The 27,972-nt window shown below is 38.7% G+C and overlaps 1 protein-coding gene across 1 annotated transcript; it reads left to right on the forward strand.

Moving 5' to 3' along the window:
• Nucleotides 1-536: 536 nt before the first annotated feature.
• Nucleotides 537-25,286, forward strand: ern2 (endoplasmic reticulum to nucleus signaling 2). Its single transcript, XM_038285296.1, has 24 exons — nt 537-836; nt 4,575-4,692; nt 4,777-4,810; nt 7,964-8,036; nt 8,111-8,183; nt 8,527-8,649; nt 8,724-8,825; nt 10,427-10,486; nt 10,566-10,782; nt 12,976-13,054; nt 13,199-13,349; nt 13,546-13,688; nt 13,781-13,966; nt 17,500-17,653; nt 17,835-17,939; nt 18,075-18,174; nt 19,708-19,897; nt 19,979-20,075; nt 20,176-20,375; nt 20,467-20,614; nt 21,900-22,027; nt 22,126-22,249; nt 23,812-23,879; nt 23,970-25,286. The coding sequence occupies exons 1-24, from the start codon at nt 771-773 to the stop codon at nt 24,150-24,152; spliced, it is 2,922 nt and encodes a 973-aa protein (XP_038141224.1). The 5' UTR covers nt 537-770; the 3' UTR covers nt 24,153-25,286.
• Nucleotides 25,287-27,972: the final 2,686 nt, after the last annotated feature.

A 27,972-nucleotide genomic window follows, 5' to 3' on the forward strand; every position in this document is an offset into this window, starting at 1 on the left:
AGAAGCACAGAACTGAGAAGTAAGACCTTGGACAGGTTCCCAGTCTATCACAGGGGCCAGTTATCCTGACAGTCCTTTTCTATTTTAGAGTGGAGGAAGCTGGACTACTGTAGAACCCATGAAATGTAGAGAGACAGCATGCAAACTCCATCCTGAAAGATCAAACACAGGACCTTCAGTTCATTATGCAAGACAACAGTGCTACAAACTGCAGTCCTCTTCTGGAAATAGAAAGTTAAGAAAAACGAAGAAAGAACCACCAAACTCTTCATCTCTAATGTAAAAAGCCCTTTCTATCACTGCTGTATATGTGTGTCTATTGGATGTGTAAAAAAGAGAACAAGTAATCCTTCTACCCTTTTCTATTGCACAAAAACTCGTTCTTGTTGCGTTTACACTTGTCCTGTTGTCTATCTCCACGTGTTCCAGCTGTTTCCATAGCCCCTCCCTCGCTGTTCTCAACGCCGTTTCTGATTGGTCAAGCCAGCTGTACATTTGTTTCGCGAGTTGTGCTCCTCCCACTTCTCCTTCAGTCTTGACAGTTCGGACGTTCCAGGTTCCGTCCCAACACGGAAATGTTGGACAAGTGACAGGAAAGGAAGTTGTCATGGATTTAAAGCGGCACTTTTATTTTTCCCCTCTTTCGTTAGAGACTTTGAAGGTTCGAAATGAAGATATGATATGAAGAGAGAGCAAGACCTCTGTCGCTAGTTTAACAGCTTTGTGTGTGTTTGTGACGGAGCACCGAGAAGCTGGGCTTTTTAGGGGTCATGGGGGGTCTGGGACGCCTTCTGTTGACTCTGCTCCTGTCGTCCTTGGGAAGCGAACTACTTCAGGTAAACTGAGTAACTTCTGGCTGTTTGTGTCTGCGGCTGTCAGTAAGAATGGTGTCCTGCCGTTTTGCGCTCTGGGGAATTGCGCAACGGGATTGTGCGGCTATTTCGGGCTCTACTAAAAGTTGTCAGTTATTCGATGATGAGACGTTTGCAGACTTTTTCCAGCTGATTGGCCAAATAAAATTAAATAAAATCTCCCTGAAGATGGTAAAGCAAAGTGTGTACGTGCGTTTTCTAATACCCTGCATGCTTAGTGTCCCTGCTTATGTTTTGGTTCCGGGGGAATTGTTCCATAAAGTAATGGTCCACTTTGCAAAAGCTTGATCTATGGAAGAGGAAAAAAAGTCAGAATTCTGAGGAAAAAAAGTCAGAATTCTGAGGAAAAAGTCAGAATTCTGAGAAAGAAGTCAGAATTTGGAGGAAGAAGTCAGAATTCTGAGAAAGAACTCAGAATTCGGACTTTTTACCCATATTATACGGAAATAGAATTTAAAAATCAGTTACCTCTTTTTTATTTTTTCAGTGGCCCTAATCCTCTTCCATACTGATCAGCGCTATTTCTGCGAGTTAAAACTGGACCAACGCCAATACCTGGTCTGTTAAAAGCTTTAGTAGCCTTTAATGAACTAAACACTAATAAAAGCTTGGGGGTTGTTAGGTTAGGGAAGATAAACAGCATAACATTAATAAACACATTTTAGTTTAAGAAGGAGTAGCAAATTTCCCTAAGGAACATTGAAAACATTTGTTTTTTGGCAGATCATCAGAGGCGTAGCCAAATAATCTTTATAAGGGTGGGCGGCCAAGCAATAACCATTGTACATTGAGGGGTGGCCGGATGTGGATAGACGCGAGAACCTCAGGGTCAATCTACAATGTTCCAACAGGAAAATGAACAGCCACAAATCCATATTTTAAACTATACTTTCCTACAACCTTTGCTAACAATTAGATACATATATTTAAACATCCCTGCTTTCTAAATGAAAGGTATAGTGGATATGATTCTTTCAGGTTTGGCTTCTGGATTGAACAACTTTTCCATTGTCATTACTTACCTACTTTTATCAATAATCATTCTGCATAAAATTGATATTTAAAAGTACTAATATCTACAAAAATTGATTATTTAATATGTTTTTATTAAAATAGTTATTTATGATTTTACTGAAGACTCTTAGATGACTTGCAGAGTAACATAATTTTCTCTTTAGCCCATATGACACAAAATCTAGTTCTGAAAAGAGCATGAATTCTGTATATATCATCTTTAGTGTTAGTATATTGATGTGCATAATTAACGTAAGTGTTTTAGTTGTCAAGTAATTGTTCATAAATAAAAAATTAAAATGTTTTGAATATTCCACTTGAGAGTATTACTGCTGACACCACCTGTATTAGAGGGAAAACAATGGTAGAGGTGGCACAGGGGTGGCCACTGATTGCCTAAGGATGGCCATGGCCACCTCTGGCCACCATCTAGCTCCGCCCCTGCAGACCATCGCCTCACCTGTTATCTGAACACAGAGGTAACCAGCTGACGCCCACTGGGTAAACATTGCACCAGTTTATCTCCAAGACACACGGATACAGAGAGAACAATGACTGGCCCACTGCTCTAAGTTAAATATCATTAACATAATAAATATCATCTTGTTGGTAACACGATTCAAGTCTGATACATAGCTGTAATTTGAATGTTTAAACTCTTGAAAAATCTGTTTAGCAAATGTTTTAACGTTTTTATTTTTATTTTTTAAATCTATTAAAGACATTATACATTCATGTATTTTTTTAACTGCATATTTGGGCTGATGACATCACAAAAGACTAAAGAAGTGAACTAATCTGGTGAGTAAAGTAAGAATTGATGCAGCGGCTAAGCCTGATGCTACCATGTAAATCAACATTGAAGCAATACATTTGTGGGCCTTGCTTCCAGTTAAGATCACCCCCCATCAGTTTACCTTTGCCTGCTTGTTTGTGATTTTTGCCATCTAACATGGGTTTTATGTTTTGTTAACAGGCCTGTATCACATGGTTGGATTCTCCTGACTCGCATTTTTCACTTCATGTTCATTCATTTGGGGGAGTGGTGGCTTAGTGGTGGCCTAGTGGTTAGGGCATAGAGCTTGGAATCCAGAGGTTCTGAGTTCAAGCCACACTCCCCCAGACTGCCGCTCTGGGTCCCTAAGCCTGACTGCTCCCTGGGCGCCGTAAAATGGCAGCCCGCTGCTACCCAATGGGATGGGTTAAATGCAGAGTTCATTTCGTTGCTCTGTACTTGTGACAGTGTAATGACAAAAAAAAAAAAAAATGAAAGTTTGTGAACATATAAAGATTTTTTTAACTCAAAGTTAATTAGTTTCTGTTTTTAAAACATAGTCATATAGGGATTCTTGAGCAATGCAATCAGCAAATCTAAAAAAATGTTATTTGGTGTTGCTGATCTGTGGACCCTTAGCCACTGTGTGGCAGCTTTATAACAGTGATTCTCTGCACAGGTTTAACTGGTACAAGTTGGTTTGAATTAGGGCTAAAACAATTGATTGGGTTAATCATGATTAAACAATTATTGAAATAATCGTCAACTAATTTTGTAATCGATTAATCATTAACTGGAGTATGGAGACTGTGAAACATGCCTTTAGCTGAGCAACCACTTAATTATATCAAAATTGTAAAAAAAAAAAAAATGTATAAACATTTTGAATTCAGGATAAAAAGAAATGTTTTCATGTACCAATATTATCTATCCAGAACGTCTCAGGAGGAAAAGTTTAATTTCGTTAAAAATCTTCTCTAAGGAACCTTTGGCTATCCAATAATTAATCAATTAATTGAAAAAAAATTATTGACAGGTTAATCGATTTGCAAAATAATTGTTAGTTGCAGCTCTATTTGGATAAAACAAGTTTTCAGCACCTGTTATTTGTTGGTGTGTCTTCTTTAGATGGTTTTCTGTAGTGATTTTCACTGCCACACATCTGGCTTTTATTGTTAATGTCGATTGTATATTGGCTGTACTGCAGATGCATGCTGGCTGTGGCTCATAAGAAAACGCCCTGCCTAGCTATTAGTCTCAGTGCAGGTTAAAACAGTACCAGTTCATTATGGTTAGAGTTTGGAAAATATCACAGAACATCTGGACCAGATCATATGGTATTTATTACAACTTGGATCAAGATCTTTGATTACAAAGAATAGTCATATCAGTCTACATTTGATCCTCTTCTCTAACCGTTTTAATCCATACAGTTTTCTAACAAATGGCTCGAGCGTTCTGCCACAGGGTGACATATGAAAGGATGAATTTATTAATACTTGAAAGTGGTGAAAAAACAAATAGACATAAAGAGCAGCTCTGATTAGTTTCAAAGTCAAACTATGCATCCTTTCCTGTCCCTTTGAGAGAGTAAATCAAATAATGAGTTCCAATTAAATAAAAAAAAAACAAAAAAATCAAGACATTACTGATTCAAGTTAAATTGATTTTTTTTTCCTTCTCACACTCATTCAAACTCTGATCACAGACTGCTGTATTTGTAAGAGGAGGTGTGGAGAACCAGGATATCCTGCACAATAAGGAACATAACATTACACCGCCTCCTCCCTGTGGGGCTGGACAGTTCAGTTCAGGAAATCTTGGAATGCGCGACTCAACCTCTACCCCGTCTGCCTCCTGACGCAACTGTCATCACTTTTCTTTTTCTTTTTTTTTTTTCTTTTTTGCTTCAGGTCGGAGGAGTCCGGTCAGTCACACTCCCAGAGTCCCTTCTGTTTGTCTCCACCCTGGATGGCAGTCTGCATGCTGTCTCTAAGCAGACAGGAGACATCAAGTGGACGCTAAGAGAAGGTCTACATTTCTCTATTTCTATTCAGTTTTTCAATGGTAATAAGGCAAGTTTCTATAAAAATAATAATTTCAAACATGTTTCAGATCCAGTTATTCAAGTGCCCAACTACCTCACAGAGTAAGTAACACACACATGATTGGCTGGATCCTTCTCTACTGCAGAAATCCTTTACAACCTTAGCTTAATGAAACATTTTGCAGTTAGCATAAAGAATTTCTCATTAGGGTTCCAGCTTGATTTGCATCCGATAATTATGATATGCAATCACTTCTGTATCTATGGCTCTGGTTATGCCTGCCTTTAATGTGAAGCAGGGTTTTTCTTCATGGAAATTCTGTGATCTTATTTAAATTTTACACTATAACTGTAAAAAGGCAAATAAACCCTGCATAAACAAAAGACCCACACGCCGTTTGCTGCCTGACAAAGTCTCACCTATTGCAAGCACTTGAGAAGATTAGATTAGATATTAGATGACATCAGACAGATTTTATTTTGTCATTTTGTAGACAAGTGTGAGCAAAAAGAAATTTCGTTAAGTACAGCGCTCTAGACTATTTCATTTTTTTTTTAAAGTGCAGCCTTGATAAGGGAAGCAGCAGTGGTAAAAACATTGTGATGAAAAAAAGTGATGTAAACATATGACTGTATAGTTACAGCTCTAACATTCAGTTTTTTTTTTTTAATAACCCATTTTAGATAACATTTAGCAGTCTAGTGGCATAATGAGGTTTTAATAACAATATATATATTTTAAAACTGAAAAATATTTGGGCATCTGCTCAGATCATTTGACAAATAATAATCCACTAATCGAAGCATCAAGAGTTTACATTAATATATAAATTTTCATTCAATTACAGTGATATGACATTTTCAGTATTTCCATATACATTAGTTAATGTTTGCAGCTTTTGTCACTGATGGATGTTTCTGTTTTTTGTTGTTGTTTATGTGTTTTTTATTTTAAAGACGATGTTTTAAAAATATTATATTAGAAGAATTTTATAAAGATTGCAAAATAATTGTCATCATTTTGGACAGGCAGCTGTTGGGGCCAGTCTTGGCTGTCTTTCTGAGGCCTTGATTCTCTTTATGACGTATTGACTAAAATTAAGAAATATATCGTGATATAAGTTTAGGCCATATCGTCCAACCCTATCAAGAAATTGCATATTTATCCATCCAATAAAACCCCAAAAAACAAACAAAAACACACAGCTCTGTCCTTAGATTCTCACCACTCCTCTAAATTCATAAATGGTTTCTGGGTATTTTTTGACACATGCTGTATGTTACCTTTGGTACAACGTCTGCAGCTAGAGGAGAGTTGGGTTTGCCACAAGCCTTTTAAAGTTTTCTCCATTTTTATTTTTTGTTTATCTTAATATCTAGGATTTGAAGGGATTTCTCGTCTGAGATCAACACAAAGTGGTGCATTTTTGTGGAATAGAAAGAACAGGATAGTTGCTTTAGTTTTTATACCTTGGAGCTGCTAGAAATCTGGCAATTATACCACTCAACTGTATCAATCCCTTTTGCTCTGATACTCCAGTATACATTTCTTTGTAATCACCAGCTTTCAGAATTCTCCTAATTAGTGAATATTGTCTGCTTAAAGGAATAGTACACCCAAAACATGATTAGCCTACATTTTCTACTCTCCCCCATGCTGAACAACACTCTGGAGTACTTTTTTGATATCTCAAATGCATCTGGAGATCTGGGAGGCTTCTTGCTGTCTGCTGACATTCAAATAATGGAGGTCTACGGTGGCCGAGACAGAAAGGTCCATAAAAGTCCACAAAAACGTGTCAATATTCCTCCATACTGCTCGTCCAATGTATTCCAAGTGTCCTGAGTGGGTAGCATCCAGAATTTACTCGAAACGAAGTCATTTAGAATGTTTTTAGAGCATAAACAGTAGTGTATAGGATTTCCTGAAAGCGCGCACATGCGCGATCACGACGCTACGGAAGCCGGCAGACCAAACCAGATGAAAGTGCGCATTCAGCGTCTGCTCTTCCAATAATGCAAGCGTAGAAGAAGAAATGTGCTGTTTACCTGTGCAAAGAAAGAAACAACGAAAGAAAAATGTCTGAGGACTTCAGTGTTGAGGAAGAGCATGAGTTCTTTGCCGAGCTGAATGCGCTGGTTTGGTCTGCCGGCTTCCGTAGGCTCGTGATTGCGCATGTGCGCGCTTTCAGGAAATCCTATACACTACTGTTTATGCTCTAAAAACATTCTAAATGACTTTGTTTCGAGTAAATTCTGGAGGCTACCCACTCAGGACACTTGGAATACATTGGACGAGCAGTATGGAGGAATATTGAGACGTTTTTTGTGGACTTTTATGGACCTTTCTGCCTCGGGCACTGGGTACCTCCATTATTTGAATGTCAGCAGACAGCAAGAAGCCTCCCAGATCTCCAGATGCATTTGAGATATCAAAAAAGTACTCCAGGGTGTTGTTCAGCATGGGGGTGAGTAGAAAATGAAGGCTAATCATGTTTTGGGTGTACTATTCCTTTAAGCTCTGTATAAATCCAGCTGTTCTGAGTACATTAATGAACACAGCAGATAGGTCAAGGGGAAAGTTATGAAGAAGCAGTTTATAAAACATCTCAAGATTTGAGCATATCACCAAACTCTGAAAGAATCTGGAAAAAGAATATGACCCTCACCAGAAGAATCGTGCAAAGAGATTGTTCATTCAAGAAGCAACCAAGAGGCCCATGTTACTCCTGTTAATTGGAAAAATCCAGGAGTAAAACTTGTTTAAAGAACCCTTTAAGCTGGGAAAACTGACTCATGTGTTAGAAAGGAACATTTAAAGTTCAGAACTTAATCAAAATGACAAAAATTGAATTTTGACTGAGTGGGAGATGTTTGAAAAAAAGAAGTTGCCGCAATTTTAGTCTTTTTATGTGAAAATCTGGTTGCTTCTTCAAAAGGCTTTATGGTGTTTTCATCAATCCCAGAGAAATACTCTGAAATTAGTGCTTGCTGTGAAGTAAAATGTAGAAAAGTTCTGGAGGTCCAGCTTTCTTCCTTACTTAAATATTTACTGATCTTGTAATGCTTGTGTAAGGAGTGTAACATTTGTGCAGAACTGTCTGGTCAGTTGTAGTTAATTATCATTCACTTTGATTGTAAATACAGCGCTGTTGTTAAAAATAAGACATATTCTCACAGGTTTAACATTTATTCCATTTGGGTGATTTTATCCGCTAATTGTAGATGTTTTTTTTTTTTTTTTTTTGTATTTAGACCTGGTTTTCTCCCAGATCCTAATGATGGAAGTTTGTATGTGCTTGGAGGAAAACACAAAGAGGGCTTGATGGTAAGATAGTGTAGTTTAGTCTATTTCTTTTTTTTTTTGTACAAAGCAAACTTGTAGCTTATTTGTCTCTACAGAAACTTCCTTTTACCATCCCAGAGCTGGTCCAGTCCGCCCCCTGCAGAAGCTCTGATGGCATGCTGTACACAGGTCAGAGATGATCTATGTCGTATTAATTCTGGATATTTGTTTGGCTTTTAGATATTATTCTTCATGAAGGCAAACTGTATTTATCTTCCAAGGAGCCAGGACATTTTGTGATCAATTTAGGTGCTTTAGATGGCCCTTTCTGCCTCATCGTTTTGAACGGTAGCTTTTAAATATCCTATGAAAACATTCAGAAACATTTAAAGATATCCTGGCTCTATGTAAGCTACACTTGCACTAAACACTACACCTTGTACTAAACACTAAACAGCAGTGCAGCTTAAACAGGTGACTCACCTGACTGCTGTTTGCAAATAACCCACCTCTTTACCGTTTGTGTGCACAGGAAAAAAACACGACGTTTGGTTTGTAGTGGATCCTGAAACGGGCGAAAAGCAAACGAGTTTAACCACGTCCTCCTCTGAGTCCATCTGTCCCAACACTCCCTTGCTCTACATCGGACGCACCGGTTAGCTACACACAGATGGCACCTTCGCAAGCAAGGCTATCGAGTCTGGAGCTAATGTTTGTCTTTACTTTCAGAGTATATGGTTACCATGTTTGATACAAAGACGCAGGAGCTTCGATGGAACGCTACGTACAACGATTACTCTGCTCATCCGTACGATGAGAAACAGGACTACAGTACGTCTCCTAACGCACATTCAGTTTGCGTCTCTGCAACCTCAAAGACTTAAACATGTTTGAAATCTGCAGTTACCTGATGAAGTTGTTATTCCTGTTGAAGTTTTAAACATTTGGTGAAAATGCAACCGTAAACCTCAATGACTTGTGGTAGAAACACCCTAATATCACATAATTACAAAATAAAAAAAAATTATGTATAATTTTCAGTTTGTGAAAGAAAAAAACTAATTTGAAAATGTGGCAGCATTAGCATTTGTGAATCTTGAGTCAGTACGCTGCAGGACCACCTTTTGACAGAGTTACAGCTGATGTCTGTTGCTGTATAACTCTACCCACTTTACTTAGTTTTAGAATAGATTTTAACCGCTTCTTCTTTGCAAAGTAGCTCTCCTCGCATGCCATGTGTACGCCATAGATGTACCACCGCTACAGAAGAGGCAACTGTGGCTCAACTTGCACAGCAAAACTTAATAACATCACTTAATTTCACTCTTTCAGTACAGAGGTTTCACTTACCTCAACGTGCAGGGTTATTAAAAGGTAATATAATGTATTAAAATGTAATTTGCAGACAGTTTAGTGATGCCTAAGAAAATAATGAGTTCACTGCAGCAAGGTTATTGTTATTAACTAAAACAAAATGACAAAAGCTATAATTAAAAAAACGTTTCAATAACTGAAATAAAATTCAATTCAGTTTTTATATATATAGCGCCAATGCACATCACACATAATCTCAAGGCACTTTACCTAGACAATTCAACCAGATCATTCAGTCCAATTGGTTCAAAGTTTTCTATCTAAGGAAAACCAGCTGATTGCATCGACTCATTGACTCGAAGACAATCCCAAAATTAAAAGTAGACTTTGAAGATTTTACAAACAAATTAAAATGAACTGAATTTTAAGGGAAAATGTGCTTAGTTTTCTTTGGTTTCGCATTAATATAAGGTTTAGTTTCCATTGTGCTAGCTGATGGCAAGTAGGCCAGTCAGGTCTGGAGATCATTGCTGCAGCAGGCTGTCCTTATTTGGGATTGCATTTCTATCAATTTGCCCCCAATATGCAAGTCGTATTACAAAAAACACTAAAACTACACCAGAAACCAATAAATATTGAAATGTAAGCACTTTCAAAATTAAAAACTAAGCTAGGTAAAAAATACCAAAAAAGAATGGAAACTAAAATGAAGAAAGTCAAAACTAAATAAAAATAAAAACCCATTAAAATTTTGAAGCAATTTAATTTTGTGAAGTCAAGATGCACAAAAACTGTTTAAATTATTCACCCTTGATTCCTACAAACCATGACTATTCAGTGCAGGAGCACATCAAAGTGATGCACACATACTGTACCTCAAACTCCCCATCATCTCTTTATTTTGAAACCATTTTGCATAAAGTAAAAAAAAATTCAGGCCCTCATCTTTACTGTAAAGATGAGGTCTACATCCGTTGCAGCAAATTGCAAGCAGGTCACTGTATGGCTTTCTTTAAAAAAAAAAAAAAACGTCTACCTGCTGCTGGAAGGAAGTTGATTGTAGTTAATTTTTATATTTATTTCCAGTTTAGGACTAACTTTGTGATATATATTTCCAGAAATGGCTCATTTAGTGTCGAGCGGCGATGGTCTGATGGTGACGGTTGACAGGGAATCAGGTAGGAGGATTGATGGGATTTGCCTCACTCTTATCTCAGCTGTCTGGGGATTAAAGTGTTTTGTTATCTCGCTTTTCAGGCGACGTCCTGTGGTCTCAAAACTACGGCTCACCAGTTGTAGGGGTCTACCTCTACTATGAAGACTCACTGAGACACGCCCCTCACCTCTCGCTCGCCATGGAGACGCTGCGCTTCCTCACCTTCTCCTCTGCCAAAGACCAGGCAGAAACTCACTCTACGTTAAAGTGGAGCTATCAGTTTGTGACAGAGCAAGCCAGTGCACAAACCCAACTAGTGTAAGATCAACACTAAAGGTTGAGCTTTTTCATCTTAAATCCTTAGTCCCTGACTAATATACAGTGCCTTGTGAAAGTATTTGGCTCCCTTGAACCTTTCGACATTTTGCCACATTTCAGCCATCAAAAACGATTTACAATTTTAATTCCAGGGATTAAAGTATTCCAGCCCAAGGCTGGATTTCCGGCTCGTAGCGGTTGCCTGTGGGTAAAAAAAAAAAATCACTTGGAAATAAATTGACGGTAAATAAATAAAAAAGAGACAATTGAAATCCCCCTTATGTTTGTCAGCCAATGATATCAAAGGGTTGCTCTGAAACTAACAGTTTTAGCCAAACAGAAGAAGAAGGGGGCGGGTCTTAGGAAAGCGGTACTTCCTCTCGTTTCTCGCTCAAGTCGATAGATTATGGTACATTGCTACACTTATTCCCCCTTGGATAAAAGAAAATGCAATGGAATATATGAGTTTCTTGCCTGTGTTAAAAAATATACAGGCTCAGGATTTTTTTTTTTGCTTTAATCCCTTTAAATCTTTGTAAAGAACCAACCCTGATTGAGAGAGGTGCTTTATGCTGATTCTTAGCCCTGTCAGTGTCCCAAACATTGGTTCTGATTTGGATTGGAGCAAACTGAACTTGTTGTGCAGGACGGAGCAGCGAAGGTTCATTTCCTCCTGCTCTCTCTTCCTCTAATGCAGATACAACGGCGTCATGAGTTGCTAAGCCTGCAGCTTAATTGTAGGAAGGAAATACACGTTAACCACTATCAGAACCTGGAGGCGGTCCATTCTCTGATCAGTCAGAGCCAACATACGTGCACCTCTGTTTTTTTTTTTTTTTGTGCACAACATTTTTTTTTTGGGCACAACATGTCTTGTGCAGTTATTTTAGGGAACTTTAACAACTCTGTGCATGTAAGAGTTCATGAACACACATTATGAGTGGATTATTTAGATTTGAGTTTATATTGAACTGTTTCCAGATTACTTTTTTTTTCTTTTATGTGGAAATATTTCAGTTCATTTAAGGAATTCTGCTCATAGCTTGTAGCCTTATCTTCACAATGCTTTGTAAAGCCACCTTCACTGCTATAATTTTTTTTTGGTACATCTCTACATGCTGTGCACATCCAGAGATGAAGTTTTATATAAATAGCTCATCCCCATGCAGGTTGTCTGAATTGGATTTTAGAGCTGAGTCCTGATCAGAACCTTTGCATGGTAGCACTGGCTGCATGTTTAGCACAGTTCTCCTGCAGAAAGGTCAACCTCCAGTCCGCACGAGGCTATGCGCAACTGATGAGTGTTTAATTTTCTCTAAATTCCAGATACCAGATAATGGTTCACCAGAGCATAATGCTGCCACCGCCATGTTTCTGTTACTAGAAAGTCTCTCTTGCTCCTGAGAACGATCAGGAGCAACAGCATTAAACAAAAACTGCTGGAGTCCTACCATGGCCTCCATTCAGAGCAAACTAACATGTTATATGTGTGTCTTGTACACCAGCTGCATCGTGGCCCATTGATTGCCCAAAAGATTCAGTGAAAAAGAAAAGATAATTTTCTCCCCACACTGGAAAGATAATACATTTCATCAGGTTCACCAACCATCTTAATCACTTTTTCTTTGAACTGTTGCCTTCGGGCAAAAGGTACAAATCCATTAAATTCAAGCTGTTTTTATACTTGTGCAGTAAAAATTCTCAATGCAAAGAAAGAAAATATGTGCAGTATGGAATCAGACTCTGATATGCATGCATTAATACCCTTTTTTATTAATGTTTTAAACTTATTTTTTTACTTGGAGGCCCATTAAACGTTCGATTTACTTGTGACAGTGGAAATAAAAATCTGTCTATCTAGTAGATTAGCCTAGTCAGCTCTTGGGGGATAGAGGGGATTAATGCAGTCAACAAAATTATGTTTATTTAAAAACATGTATATTTTTCCTTCTGCTTCACAATTATCTGGACAATCACATAACATACACTGTGTGCAAAACATGACAAAATGTGGAGAACTTCAAGGAGAACAGCGGTATGAATACTTTTCAAGGCGCTGCATGTGTCTGGTCTAATATAAACCTACTGTGTGAGCCAGATGTAGTTTAGATACTGAGATGGAACTGAATTGAGAACTAAAAGGCACAAGTACAGATGCCACCTAAATAAAAACCAAAATCTTCTTTTCTTCAGCCCCACTCTCTATGTGGGAAAACTCGATTCCCACCTTTATGCTTCAACCTCATTGGTCCATCGTGGAGTGTCGTTAGTGGTAAGCATGAAACACGAACACCTTAAAAGTCGGACGTAATAACGTTCTTTGCTTCAACCACAGGTCAGATCAGGTATGACAGGATGAGTAAGGGATAAAGATCCCAGTACGGTGACTGCTCTTTGCTTTCTGTTGCCATGGTAGCCTCGGGGACTGACGCTGGCTCGGATCGAGGGTCCGATGACGGAAGGGGTGACGGTCAGTCAGAGAGGAGAATGTGAAATCACTCCTTCCACTGATGTGAAATACCCACCAGGGAGCACGACCAGCCAGAAAAACCACTGGCTGCTGATAGGTAAAGACCCACCTCTGCTTGACAGCAGCCAGTGAAAAACAATGATGAATGGGAAAAACATGGATGCCTGCCAATGAGCTCACTAGAAACCGATTATACCAATGAAAAGTCTTCTTTTGTAGATATAAGACATTCAGAAGACCTGGGGAACTAAACCCTCCAATTTAGTTTGACAATATGATCTTTAATACTACAGGCCACCATGAGGTCCCCCCATTAGCCCACACAACCATGCTGAGGGATTTCCCAGCCAACCTGCAGCATTCTGCTGAGGCGGTCATCCCACCTCGACCCTCTGCCTCTCCCATCTCCTCTGCTTCCTACTACCATCAGCGCTACGTGAGTCAACAGATCATCTACATTTGGGTTGATGAAATCTCTTAAAGAAAGGATTCAGATTCTCATCACAAGTCTGTTTCTGTTTGTTTTAGTTTCAAACCGTTGCTAAAGACCACAGTGACCAGGATGCTAAGAATGGAGGGCTTAGCGGGAAGAGCACAGGGCAGACTCAGAGGCCGGCCACTCTGCTGCCCGGATACCTGACCCAGGAGCACCTGACACTGGTTCTGACAATGCTGGTTGGAGGATGGCTTGCCTTCATGCTCACTCTCCCTTTTGTGAGTTGATGTGTGATGTTACATTTGTTTTAAAACACTGATTTCTATGTATTCCTGGATTGCTGATAGACTGTTGGTAGTATATGGTGCTGTGAAGTCACCAGCGGCCATATTGGTACTCCCTAGTTAGGCCGGTCGGAATGTAAACAATGATCATTTTCTCATTTTCAAGGGGGCCTTGAAACGTTTAAATTAAAGATAAATTCATCGGTTGGACAACCACTTGCTGCTTTATAGCATCAGTAAACTACTGTAATTTATGGTACAAAATAGGCACATCACATTGCATGTTCAGTATAAAGTGTATAAATCATTTACGAATATTACACACCCACAAACACACAGTGTTGTGCCTGAACGCGTTCATTGAAAGAAAGTTCATGAACTCGTTCATATTTTGGGCGAACGTGAACTGAACGTACTGCATTATTGCCTGATGAACGTTATTGTGAACTCGTTCATTCTGGTGTCTGTGAACGGCACGCTCTCTCAGTTCAGCTCCGTTCAATAGGTTGCCAAATTTCTATAGAGTCCTCCAGGCGAAACCCCGGCTAAATCAAACCGTAAACAGGCCTTAATATGTAGCGGGAAAAACACCCAATCTGGCAACACCAGCTACCAGTGTCGTAGCCTACAGCCGCGTGCGTCATCAAAACAAAATGCCGTGTGGAAGCCACAGCAGCGTGGAGGCGACACAGCAGCAGTATGATCACTTAAAATAGTTTTATGACCAGGTGGTCGGTGAGAATGATGGCAACAAGTTTGCCCGCCGGCTTTCAGTAAAAAAATCCGCACTTCAGCAACCTTAAATTCCTACCTCAGCCTGGTCCCTCAGTTTGTGTTAGTAAAATCTTCTTGAGCGGAGGTCTTCAACAGGGGATCCGCGACCCCTAGGGGGTCTACGGAGGTACTGCATGAGGGTCTGCATGGTTAGTTGATATTTTTATATTCCCCCCCTGCAATTTTTTCCCCCACTAATTGAAATGTCTTTAAATACTCATTAACATGAAATCAACACACTGTAGTAAACAGATAAATGGAGACAAAAGATGTCTTTCAGTCATCAATGCACACATTCAGCGACACACAGGAGCTCTTTCAAGCTGGGCACCGTTTCCTTCACAACAACCAGGAATCAGAATCAGAAAAACTTTAATAATCCCAGGGAGAAATTAATTTCTTTACATTACTCCATCTGTAATAGAGTGACTATAGGACACAATTTCATACAATATATATAGTTAGGGGGTCCCCGCTCCATCTCGCCATCAGTTTGGGGGTCCTTGGTCTGGAAAACATAGAAGACCCCTGTTCTTGAGGGTTTTACTATCCATGTAACTTGTTTGTTAAACCTGCCTGGTATAATTTTCCAGGATTCCAGTATTCCTTTTTAGTATGTATTGAAATGGAATTTCAAATGGAAAAAATTATTAAAATAAAAAAAAACATTTGCACCTTAAAGACTACTTTCCTATTTTTCTTTTAATAATTACTCATAAAAAAGACCATTCAAGCAGCACATTTTTCCTGATGTTTTTGAGAATATACTGTAGGGGCGAAAGCTGCAGCTGCTACTGGTGTGAAGTGAATGGACAGCAACAAAGCGTTAAAGCAACAATGGGGAAATGCTGTCCCCTCAATGCTAATGTAAACCCTGGTTGGATAAGGATTCAAAACTGGATATGAAGATGAAATCTGATGCACAGTTTCAGAGTTACAACTGATAAAATAATTGCTGTCTGGGGTTCTACAGTAGGCTATGGTGTAATTGAGCAATATATGAAAAAAAAAAAAAAAGAACTATGAACTAGTTCATTTTTTGGTTTTGAATTATGAACTATGAACTGAACTAGTTCATTTTTTGGTTTTGAATTATGAACTATGAACTGAACTAGTTCATTTTAAAATGTGTGAACTGAACTTTGAACTAGTTCACGTAGAAAGAGAACTTTCCCAACACTGCAAACACATACTATCTGATGGTGTGACAAAAGTGCTAAATTGATGATGTACATCTAATATACATGTATTGATTACATTACTTGACATTACAGGCATTTTTATGGTGTGATTCCGTGAGAGTAGGGAGTACCAAGATGACGGCGGATGACTTCTCTTTTTTCGGCCTTTTCAGCAATCCAGTGAACAAATAGAGTTGAGTGCTTTAAGTTTTGAAAGACGTTTGCTAACCTCCTTCCTGCAGGTGAAAGATATGAGGTAGCTGCTTCTATTTCTCTACAGGCACCAAAATCCTTTGTGTGGCTAAGATTTTTTTTATCTAAGAAAAACAGTTTGTTTAGAGCCCTCGATCATAACACAAGTACAGTAATTTGAGGTTTTAGAGGGTTGACCTTTTATACAATATACAAATCAAATGATTTTATGTTTGTATATATTTGAATGTGCCATAGATTTGATATAGCAATGTAGTATAAATAGAACATTAAACATCCCTTTGCAAGTCGCAGTAACCACACACTTAGCATAGCCTGGAGTGAACATCTGGGATTATCCTGGCGTGATACCTGACCACCAGCTCACTGACTGGTTTCCTGTACAGACTGGGGTCATAAACCTAGCCCATAATTTTCTGGCTCCTACCATATCTGGAACATGATGTTCTTCCAGGGTCCCAGATTGTTTGAAACCCTAAAGTGGTTAGTAGAGATGCATGGTATTAAAAACTAAACAGGAAATTCTAATAGCATAGCAATCACGATACTGATTATGATTAATACATTGCCCCCACTTTTCTCTTTCTTAGCCATCTACACACGCTTAATCGCCATCTTTAGCATATTGGTTACTAAGATTGATTGCAGATGTAGGCTTGAAGGCAGGGTAGGAACTCTGCAAGAACATTTTCTTTTATCCAAGGAGGAAAATATGATGTTCTTTCCTGTCAGGACATTTTAGACTTCATAAGACACTCCAGAGCAGACCTGCTGGGAAACCCTCATAGGCTCCTTCTACTTTCCACACCTACTTCAAATTTGTGACAAATTCTGCAATACTTCCTTCACAGCTTAAAATAAAAATACAATTTAACCCACACAATGCATGAAAAAGCTTTCAGAGCACAATAACATCTTTCTTTTTTATCAACCTTTGGGGAAAAACACTTTTCTTCTGTTCCTGCTGAGCACAATAAGACATTTAAAACAATTTGTGTGCTAGGACAGCCTGAATGCATGGCATGTGAAATAGAAAAATCAACTGTACCCTGAATCCATGCAGAGCTTTGTATTGGAAATCCAGTTCAGTTTGTTTTGCTTCTATCAAGGTCCAAATGGCCAAAAGGAACAAACATAAGCAGGAATACAATCTTCTGTACTCCAACAAAGCTTTATTCCATTCTTTATCATAAGTGCGTAATTCTACCTCATAGAAAATGGACCCACAAAAACACAAAGATACAAAAGAAATGTGTTTACTGGAGTGCAGCACATGGAAAACGTCACAAAACAACATAACATAAAGTGCAGGTATGTAATCCTGCTCTGAGGTAATGGTTTCAATGGTTGTTTCTGCAGCGTAAAGCCCAGCAGCTTAAAGCTCAGAGGCAGCTGGAGGAGGTCTTTCAGTCTCGTCTTCAGCAAATGCAGACCAGCTTTCAGACAAGCCTTCAGCCGGTCTCTGTGGGTTCTGCAGACAGGAGCATGTCGACTGACCCAAACAGCACAAGCGGTAAATAACCTTTAATGGCTCCTGTTCCTGTGTTTACCAGTGATATTCCTTTTTTACTTCAGAAATGGGATGCAGTATTTTCTGCAAAAAATAATATTTTTTTATGCTCTTCCTGAACCAAATGTTCTTTATTCATTACTGAATTCAATTTATTTTTGTATTTCTGTTTTTCTTTGTTTAGATTCTCCACCTGCATCAAATGATGATTCATCTAATCTTCAGAATCACAACAGAAAAACTTCAGATTCAGATAAAAACGGCTCAGTTAATCACAAACCTTCAGCCGGTGAGACATAAAACCATCAGATTGTTTTCTAAATCCTTTCAAGTACTTTAGGTAATAAAAAAAAAAATTATTAATAAACAAACAAAAAAACAAAACAAGCAACATTTGCATATTTGTTCATTTGTTCTTCCTTAGCTCTATTGGTGGAAACCGGGAATGAAGTGCTGGTAGGAAAAATCTCCTTTACACCAACCGATGTGCTCGGACATGGCTCAGCTGGCACCTTTGTCTTTAGGTAGAGTATTTGTTTGATAATAAGAAACTCAGAAAGGGAAGACTTGCTCTTGAACGAATCACAGAAGACGGTGATGTTTATTTCTGTACTATTCCTGGAGAGCATAGAATGACTTGCTAAAATAGATTTATAGCCCTGTATTTGATTAAAACATAAAGTTTAATGCCATAAATGTGATTTACCAAACCAAAGAGTAGCTAAGTCTAAATTAGGCGCTAACTTAATTCAAGGTTAAGATAATAACACTAAAAACATTGGACAACTAAAAGCAGGCCTACTATAACGTGGCCATCCGTTGCCTCTCAGATGGGCAAACCTGTCCCTGGTTCCAGGAGTACTTCCTTTCAGTAGCTGCTTTTCCATTAACCCTCAAATTGGGCAAATTGTGATTACGAAAAGAAATATGCTAAATGGAAACACTGCAATTTTGAAAAACTAAAACCTCCGATTTTTTCCCATAAAAAGTTTTTAACGCTTCACTGAGGTGATCTGTTGGTCATCTCATTTTTATATTTTACAAAGTTACAATAAAAACATTTATTTTGCAGCACCTGAGTCAGTGATCTGAAAACTGGACTTTACTGCATTGTAAAAAGATGAAGATGAAGGATGATGGTGCCCCTTTAACCCATGGCTAAAACGTGGATTTATCTTGTTTTAACGTGACAGGGTCTGTCTGCAGCCTGCTGGACGGAGGCGACAGGATGTGTCGTGTGGTCATGCAGGCTTCATAGAGATGCATTTGGTTTTGCTGCAATGTTATTGCATGAACAAATGTATTCAGACACAATTTTTATCGTCTTTGTTATTTAATGGAAATGCCACAAAGTTTTGCATTTCAAAATGAGCAGAATATCAGTATAGTTTTGCTCAGATTTTTAATGGAAATGCAGCTACTGATTGCATTGATTCAGGTAGGGGTCATGGGACATGGTGCTCTGGTCAGATCAGACCAAATTTAAACAGGAACTGGTCAGAGCTGATGGAAAAATGCATGAAACAAAAATGCAAAAAATCCTACGAAAATAAGCAAGGCAATCAGTTGGAGCCCTTCAGAGTGGGGTAGAGGTTGATCTTCCGACAGGAAATCACCCTAAAGATATAAACATAGCTACAGGACATTGCTTTCGATGAAAGCATATTTATGTATTAAGAATGGCCTAGTCAAAGCTCAAACTTAAATTCTAATAAGGAGCTGTGGTAAGCCTTGGAAAATAAAGCTTACTGCACAATCTGACTGAGCGTTATCTGTTATGCAAACTAGAGTTGAGCAAGTTGGTGGAGACAGACCCCATAAGACTAACGGCTCTGATAATTAGATAGATTTTTAAATCAGAAGCATTTAACATTTGAATGAAAAAAATTCCCTTTATATTTCATGATTGTTAATTATATTATGGTTGTAAAACACATAAAATCCCCAAGATACACAGTTTTTTCTTTGAATTTGTGTTCAAATAACAAAAAAATTGGTGAACTCCTGCGCCATGCCAGCTTCCTTTGATAAATGTTCTTATTGATCTTTACCTTTAGGGGAAGGTTTGATGGACGACACATTGCTGTTAAGAGAATCCTGCCAGAGAGTTTTGAGGTGGCTGAGCGAGAGGTGCAGCTCCTCCGAGAATCCGACACGCATCCGAATGTCATCAGATATTTCTGCACAGAGAGGGACCGCCTCTTCACATACATTGCCATTGAGCTTTGTGCTGCAACCCTGCAACAGGTCAATGCTGCACAATAGTTAGCGGAGTGCTTTCTGCATCCTTTAAACCAGTAGCTGATGGTGTGTGTGTATTCTCTGCAGTATGTGGAGGATTCGTCCTGCTTTCCTGAACTGGATCATATAACGCTGCTGGAGCAGACCATGTGTGGCCTCTCTCATCTGCACTCTCTCAACATAGGTCTGAAATGGATTCATGTGCTGATTTGACCATTTGTTGCTTCCATAGAAACTCTGTTTTGGCTGGAAATTTAAGTTTGTCCGTCTCTTTCTTGATATAGTCCATCGTGACCTGAAGCCCAGAAACATTCTCCTGTCTGGTCCAAACGCTCTGGGTCAAGTCCGAGCTCTCATCTCTGACTTTGGCCTCTGTAAGAAGATCCCAGACGGCCGGAGCAGCTTTTCTTTACGCTCTGGAATACCAGGAACTGAGGGTTGGATAGCTCCTGAAGTACTCAGAGATATACCAGGGAATAAACCTGTAAGTAAAACTGAACACACGTGTGTTCCTGTTTGTGTTTATTATTATTTTTTTGATATTCTCAATTGTTCTTCTCACCAAATCTCCACAGACCTCAGCAGTGGACGTGTTCTCTGCAGGCTGCGTGTTTTACTACGTGGTCAGCAGAGGGCAGCATCCTTTCGGCGATGCGCTGAGACGGCAGGTCAACATCCTTTCAGGAGAGTATTCGCTCTCACACTTCATGGATGATATTCACGGTGAGGACACTTTTCACGCGTTTCCTTTCATTTTTTACGATGAGATTAACCCAACCTCACATGAAATATTTTCCATCACAAGACTTTTGTTCTCTTTACTTTCATTTAGCAAGATGTGGCTTAACTGATGCACTTGTTGTCCTGCTGTCTCATGCAGACCAGCTTTAGTTTTTGAAGGATGAGAATCGCTTTGTTGACTGATGTCTCTGAAAATGAGCTACAGTTTGTTGTAGCTCTTCCTTTAATTGCTTTGCTCTTGCAGTAAAAAACATTTTTTAAGCAAAATGGCAAAAACCAAACTTATCTATCTAAATCAGTTTTTGGTTTGCTACAAATGATTGACAGAAATCTGGGCTTTCAAACCAATACAGGCTTTTTTCTTCATCTTCCAAACCCCCTTATGTCCCTGACATGTTGAAAAGACTTGTTGGATCAGAAAACCAATTACATGTAAGCTTTGATGTCTTTAAATAGAGTTGGACCAAGCAGAGCCATCTCTGTCACGTTGGTGATGAATGTGATGAATTTGCACTTTTAGCAGCGTCAATTGGAAGCTTTCTTCTTCCTGCTGGTTTCACTTCCAGAGTTCAAACTCTGGCCAATCTCAAGTCCTGTAGCAGAGAAGCTGCGTTATTAAGTATTTATAATCATTAATAATTCATATTTAAACCTTGTCCTGTTTATACAGAGATAATTTTGAATGTGTAAAATATGGCCTCTAGGTTGTGGAGAATAATGGATGCTTTGATTATTCCTCATATTTTCCTGCGGCACAGATTGACTTCAGATTGAGTAAAAATGAGGATTTTTATCTCATTACAGTAATTATTACCTTTTGAAAGATCATTGCTATGTCTTTCTCTGCCAGTATTAGAGCAGGTCTAAACCGCCCCAGGCAGCAAACTTTACTGATTCTTAATCAAAAGGATTTGATTTACAATGAGTTGATCTCCTAATTCCGCTTACAGCAGTCTGGATATTCTTGGTGTTTCACCCAGTGCTGATTCCTTTTAGCTTCCTGGTTTGTCAAATAAATTGTATCTAAAATATTTTCAGATCAGATACCAAAATGAACAATTTTGATCCCCTCATACTATCCACCCTAAGACTTTTATTTTTAGCCTGCAGCCACTCTTTAGGAAAGAGCTTTACCTGGATAGCAGATTTGTTGATCACTCTTTCAATGATCAGTAATGATCTGAGTTTAAAGCAGCTAGCCTCTCCATTCTAATGTCCACATATTCAAACTGAAATGATACAATCCTGGAAATCTCATGTCTGTTAGATGACGTCATAGCGAAGGACCTGATTGAGCAAATGATCAGCTCTGATGCAGATTCACGGCCCTCCACCGCCTGTGTGCTTAAACATCCCTTCTTCTGGAGCCCTGAGAAGCAGCTGCTCTTTTTCCAGGTACTTGATCATTTTTATTCAATCGCAAGAGTGGGGTCTGCTTCCTTGATGCTCAGTTTTGTTGTGTCTTTTCTTTTGGTATTCCTCCTTCCTGAAAGGACGTCAGTGACCGCATAGAGAAGGAGCCAGCGGAGAGTCCCATCGTGGTCAGGTTGGAGACGGCAGGAAGAGCGGTAGTCCGAACCAACTGGAGGATGCACATCTCTGTCCCCCTACAGACAGGTGCAGTGGCATCCAGAGGTGTTCATTACACCTCCAGCTTTATTAGTAACAACCCGTAAACTTCTATGCGTTTTTGTGGGGGGTGTTTGGGGAGACCAGCACTACAAAGCCTGTAATTCTAAAGTAATAGAAAAAATATATATACTTTATTCTTTTCCTTTATTCCTTTTGCAAAGATGCAAGTCCTTTGAGGCGTATCTCTACCAGGTTTAAGCATCTAAACACTGAAAACTTTCCTCCTTCTTCCAAAAAAAAAAAAAAAATGGACCAGTTTCCTCTTACAGAAATGCATCCCCCACAGTATTATGCTGCCTTCACCATGCTTCACTGTGCAGATGGTGATGTGTAGGCCTTTGGGTTTTTTTGGGACTAAAATAAACCCTGTGCACCTGCACAGAACAAACATGCACAGATAGTCCAGTAATCTAGTAACACGAGGTCTGTGTCAGAAAGGTCTGGGAGGATGAGGGATCTGGTGTGAGCAGATATGTGTTAGGATTTCACAGCTGATTCAAAGAATCTGCACATTTTTATATTTCTGCACTGATTTCAGTTGTTGACATTAGAAACAGTCCATAGCCAGCCTGCATGGGTCTGTAGCAATACTTCTGGATCTAATCAGTCTCTATGAAGCCAATGGCCTGCTGTGGTGGTCCGATGTTAAAGGCTTGTGTTAAGGACAGGGCTGTTGTCTGAACTCAGGAAACCAACCTTAAAAAAACATCTGTCAGTCCCAGCCAGGCTGAGAGGTTTGAAAGCACAATCAGGTTTTGTTTCCCTCATTTTCATTAATCAGTTTTAATTACAATGATCTATGTTCAGGTATAGTCATTTCCCATCTCTCCCCAACAACATATTTATTGGGCGTTGCAGTGTTCCCTGCTGGTTTCTGGCAAACAGTACTTCTTACCTTCTATAAACTCTTATCTTTCCCTTCTTCCCTCCTGGCATATAGGCCAGATTTACAGAGTCAATAATCCAGTGTTATTCTTTCCAATGAATAAACCCACTGAGCAGTGGATCACTGCAGCTCCTCCAGAGGTACCTCTGATTAATGCTCTCCTTGCAGTTTTTGGATACAGACGATTCAAACATAACATGGTAGCATGTTTTAAAAGATGGGATCATGTTTTATATAGATATATATTTAAATATCTCTTCTTCCCTCTCCTTGGTCTGTTTACGCTGTTGCTTACTTGGCCTGTTGCCACCTTTTTCTAATGCTCTCGGAGGCCTTCATTTATACTGAGATTAGATCAAATAGGTGCTTCTGAGGGTAACTGCTAGGTAACGTAATGTAATGTAATGCACACGCTACATTTCATGGTTTGATTTTTATGAGCTAAGTTTATGAACAGCCTCTATGTTTAACTTTGTGTTTTTAACATCAAACTCCCAACAAAACAGTGAAGTTTGCAGGTGTAATGTGATGTAAATTTAAGGGGTGGGAATTTTTTATTTTTTTTTGCAAAGCACTATCTGCTATGAGAAAACAATTACCTGCACATCTGAGCATAGAAACAGATCTATTAGTTGGTGATCTGTGTTTTTGTTCCCTTCAGATCTGAGGCGGTTCAGGACGTACAAAGGAAACTCTGTTCGGGATCTGCTCAGAGCCATGAGGAATAAGGTGTCCCCACACGTCGCCTCGTTACCCAGTCCACTTCCTCGCATCTGGAGCCTGTTTCTAAGATTTTGGTTTGCTTTCAAAATGTTACAGAAACATCACTACCACGAGTTGCCGTCGGAGGTACAGGACACCCTCGGCGAGCTGCCCGAAGGCTTCGTCCGCTACTTCACCTCCCGGTTTCCACAGCTACTGATGCACACGCATGCCGCCCTGCAAATCTGCGCCCAGGAGAGGCTGTTTCACCCCTACTATCTGCCATCTGCAGCCAAATAGCTTTCACATGACTCCATGTTGTATTTACAGAGAGGAGGAAAGCCTTTGACCCCTTTATCGCTTTTGTAAAGCCTTCACTGTTTCAGGGGGAAGTTACGCCAAAGAAGTTTTTATATGCCTTTGGAAGATTTATAAATTATTTTATTGTGCTTTATTATACATTCTCATTACAAAGGCTTTAAATTATTTATTAAAACCTTTTATTAAAAATGTGTTTTTGAAAAATGAAACGCTAAATAATAATAATATCATTGACTGCTGGTAAGGGTTTATAAAAAGCTTTAAAATGAATCCGTCTTCTTCTAAAGTTAAATAATCTCACAGTTTGCCTCCATTTGCCTGCAGTGAACTCGATGGTCATCATTAAGACTCGTTTTTAACATGTTCAGCTGTTTAAACCTTTTTGATTATTTCTTGACAGCCGATTTAGGCCATTTGGTTAAGAAGAATATTGCAGCCATCCCCAGAGTAGAAAGGATGAGCACAAACCTTTTTTTAATGAATGGAAGCCATTTGGAAGGAGGTCTAAGACAAAGAGACCTCTGTAGAATCTTATGCAATGATTTAATATGAAATAATAATTATTATTGAGTACAATAATAATCCAAATTATTTATATATCATTAATTCAGATCATACAGACATCATCCCTTTTGATTTAATGTAAGAGGTAATGGTTCTTTTTTTACATTAACTCATTTATTTGTCCATTTTTATATTTTTTTTAAACGTGAAGCAAATTTACCCCCTATGGGAGAGGATTAGGGCCACTGAAAAAAAAGTGAACTGATTTTTAAATATTATTTCAGTTTAATATGGAAAAAAAGTCAGATTTCTGACTTTTTTCTCAGAATTTGATATCTTAATGTAGATGGGCCCCATGAAGGAAGAGATGTGGGAGCACTCAGCTTCACTGATAAATATGTGAGTTGTTTGGGAAGAACTATAACACATTGGTGGAAAATGACAGAATTAGGCAACTTTTTACATACTCGAGGGATCCCCGGTGATGGTATTTCATTAATGGAAGAGCAGAAGGTGATTAAAACAAGAGAGCTAGTCTCTAAAAAATGGCTACGGCTTGATGCTAACATGTTTGTTAGCTGTCTGAAAACAGTCAGAATTCTGAGAAAAAAGTCAAAAAATACTTTTTTCCATATTAAACTGAAATAATATTTTAAAAATCAGTTAATATATTTTTTATTTTTTCCAGTGGCCCTAATCCTCTTCCGTACCCCTTCCCCTCAACCCCCAAAAGCTAAAGTACTAATATTTATTACAGGCAGTTCTTTCTTTAGATTTTTTTTTTGTTCTTGACAGGATTCTTAATATTTTTCTGTTTTTTTTTTTTTTTTCTTTTTACAGATTTCCACAAAGAGACTTTTCATTTTCCTTATGATGTTTTTTGAATTTTATTTTAATGTTTTTAAAATATTTTCTGCTGTGAGATTACTACAATGAAAGATTTTTTTTGATTTCCGAGCTTTTTTTAGATCCTTATCAGAACCTTTGAATTTTAAAAAAGTCTACTAGTGAAAAATCTCCCATAAGTAAACTACAGACAATAAAAATAAGTCTGTTTCATGACAGAAGAAAAGCAAAAAATGTCCCCAATAATAGAGAATATGCACTTTTGTGTTAAACCTTTCATATTCAGGGTGTAAAATGTTTAGTTATATAAAAACAAACTTTTTAAAAATGAGAGAATCAGAATAACACCGAGAAACAAACTTGGTTGCAGCACTTTTGGTCACTGAAAAACTGGATACGCCTTATTTCATGTAGGAACTATTTGCATATTGAAAGACAGACACTCCATTTAAGCAGTGAAATGCTGCCCTCCTGTTGCTGCTCATAGACTGTGATATTTGTTGGCTGATTTCAGGTTGTGTTTGCACTGAACCGTTAATGGTAGCTACACTGACTGCGCTCACTCAGCTGCGATCTTCATTTCCTCATTAAAAGAAAACACAGAGCATCACGGTTTCCATCTGTACAGACGTAATCTCAGACGAAGATGTGAAGCTTCTTCAAAACCTGATTACCCAGCAGCTGGGATGATTTGGCACTGATTGACTGAATGTAGAAACATGAAGCTGCTTGCCTCAATATAGTGGCTACTGGATGTTGATGTAACGTTGAAACAATGTCGTACCCCAACGTTGCTAACCATTGGATAATGAAGCAAAAACAAAAGTTGGATTAACCTCAAGGTTGAGCAGACGCTGGAGAATCGTTACTAGCCAACAGAAATTGATATCATCTAAATGTCGACGTCAGATGGATTTAAAAAAAACTTGCGTTTTACTGACGTTAACTTTTGACGTTGGCCTTTGTCCAACGTTACGTCCTAAATCCAACCAATATTAATCCAGTGTAACTGCTAACAGTTTTGGACCCGTGATGTTTCTATTGGATGGATCACGAATTTTGCACTTACACATCAAAAAAGATCTAAACTTTTCTGCCAGAAAAAAGCTTTTTTCCCTCCTCTTAAATTTGCTGGCTTCAGGGTTGTTTATTTGTATTTCTTTACTAGCATGAATAATAACTGATATAACTTTTCTACTTTTTTTGGATGAGCGAATTAAAGTGATGCTTTGGTTGTGCCAAAGAATTCAATGAACATGTCTCATTTTATTATGTTCAGTTTTATACATTTAAACAGAAGGTCATCCTAAACACAAAAAGAAAGCATGATGGTGGCAGCATGGTGCTGTGGGAGGATTTTCTTTAGTAAGGACATGGGAACTGGACTGAGTTATCAGAAAACCTGTAAGGCTTCAAAGGCTTTATTCAGTGCAGTGATTTACCGGCTATTGGGACAATGAAAAACAGCTGCATTGCAATGATTTAAACCAAATAGTATAAGTATAGAGGTAGTAATATGCTTTCATTTCATTAAAATGCAATACAAACCTCTGGTTATTTATTTTATCTTGATGATAATTTGCCAGGTGTTTCCTATGGCTTCCTTTAGTGTGTCCATCCACCCGTCTTTAGTTTTTTTTTTTTTGCAGATTCCTGCAACTAAATGTGACTGCCCTCATGATCTTGTGTAAAACGTTTCACTTGTTTGAGTGTAGAAATTCTCTGCCTGTTTGCATGTGTCCTGGTCATCACATTAACATTTGTCACAATTCTTCTTTCTTTCCATCATTTTGCTGCAGTTGACCATCCTGTTTTTTTCCTTATAGCAGATCTATAGGTATAATGTGTCCTTTCCCAATGTAAAACAGCAGCTAAAATCTTCACACTCATTTCTGCATTACTCTGTTTGCACCTGCAGAGGGAGACCTCAACCAGCACATCTTTTATGAGCTTTCATTTTCTTTAACCTGTTATTATTTCAAAGGCAACCACACAGCTGCCTGATTTTGATTATGCTAGATACTTAAGAATATGATACAACAAAGCATCAAATCTTTCGATGCATATTAATCACATTTCTTTGCCCTCATTCAGTTATACCCAACGTGTCACTGAAGAGATATAGGATGTCAGACTTAAGTTTATTTCCCTGTCAGGCTGAACCTAAAACAGAAATGGCTTAATGATGCAGCAGACCTGGGAGCAGCAAAGTGTCAGGGCCAAATCCTCATCTAATGAGCCACTAGTTGTTTATAGTTCACACTATGATTCAGTCGTTTGGCTCGTCTGTGTGTGTGTGTGTGTCAGTGGTCGGCTCTGCTCATTATTAAATATCAGAGTTCAGCTGCAGGTCCAATCAAAACAGCCTCAGGGAAACATCAGCCTAACCAGTCATGAGACCAAACCTACTCGCACACCATCAGCAGCGCACACGCAGAGTCAGAACACA

The sequence above is a fragment of the Cyprinodon tularosa genome, unplaced genomic scaffold (genome assembly GCF_016077235.1).
Source record: "Cyprinodon tularosa strain WSP-4 unplaced genomic scaffold, ASM1607723v1 ctg21, whole genome shotgun sequence".
In the NCBI taxonomy this organism is placed as follows: Eukaryota; Metazoa; Chordata; class Actinopteri; order Cyprinodontiformes; family Cyprinodontidae; genus Cyprinodon; species Cyprinodon tularosa.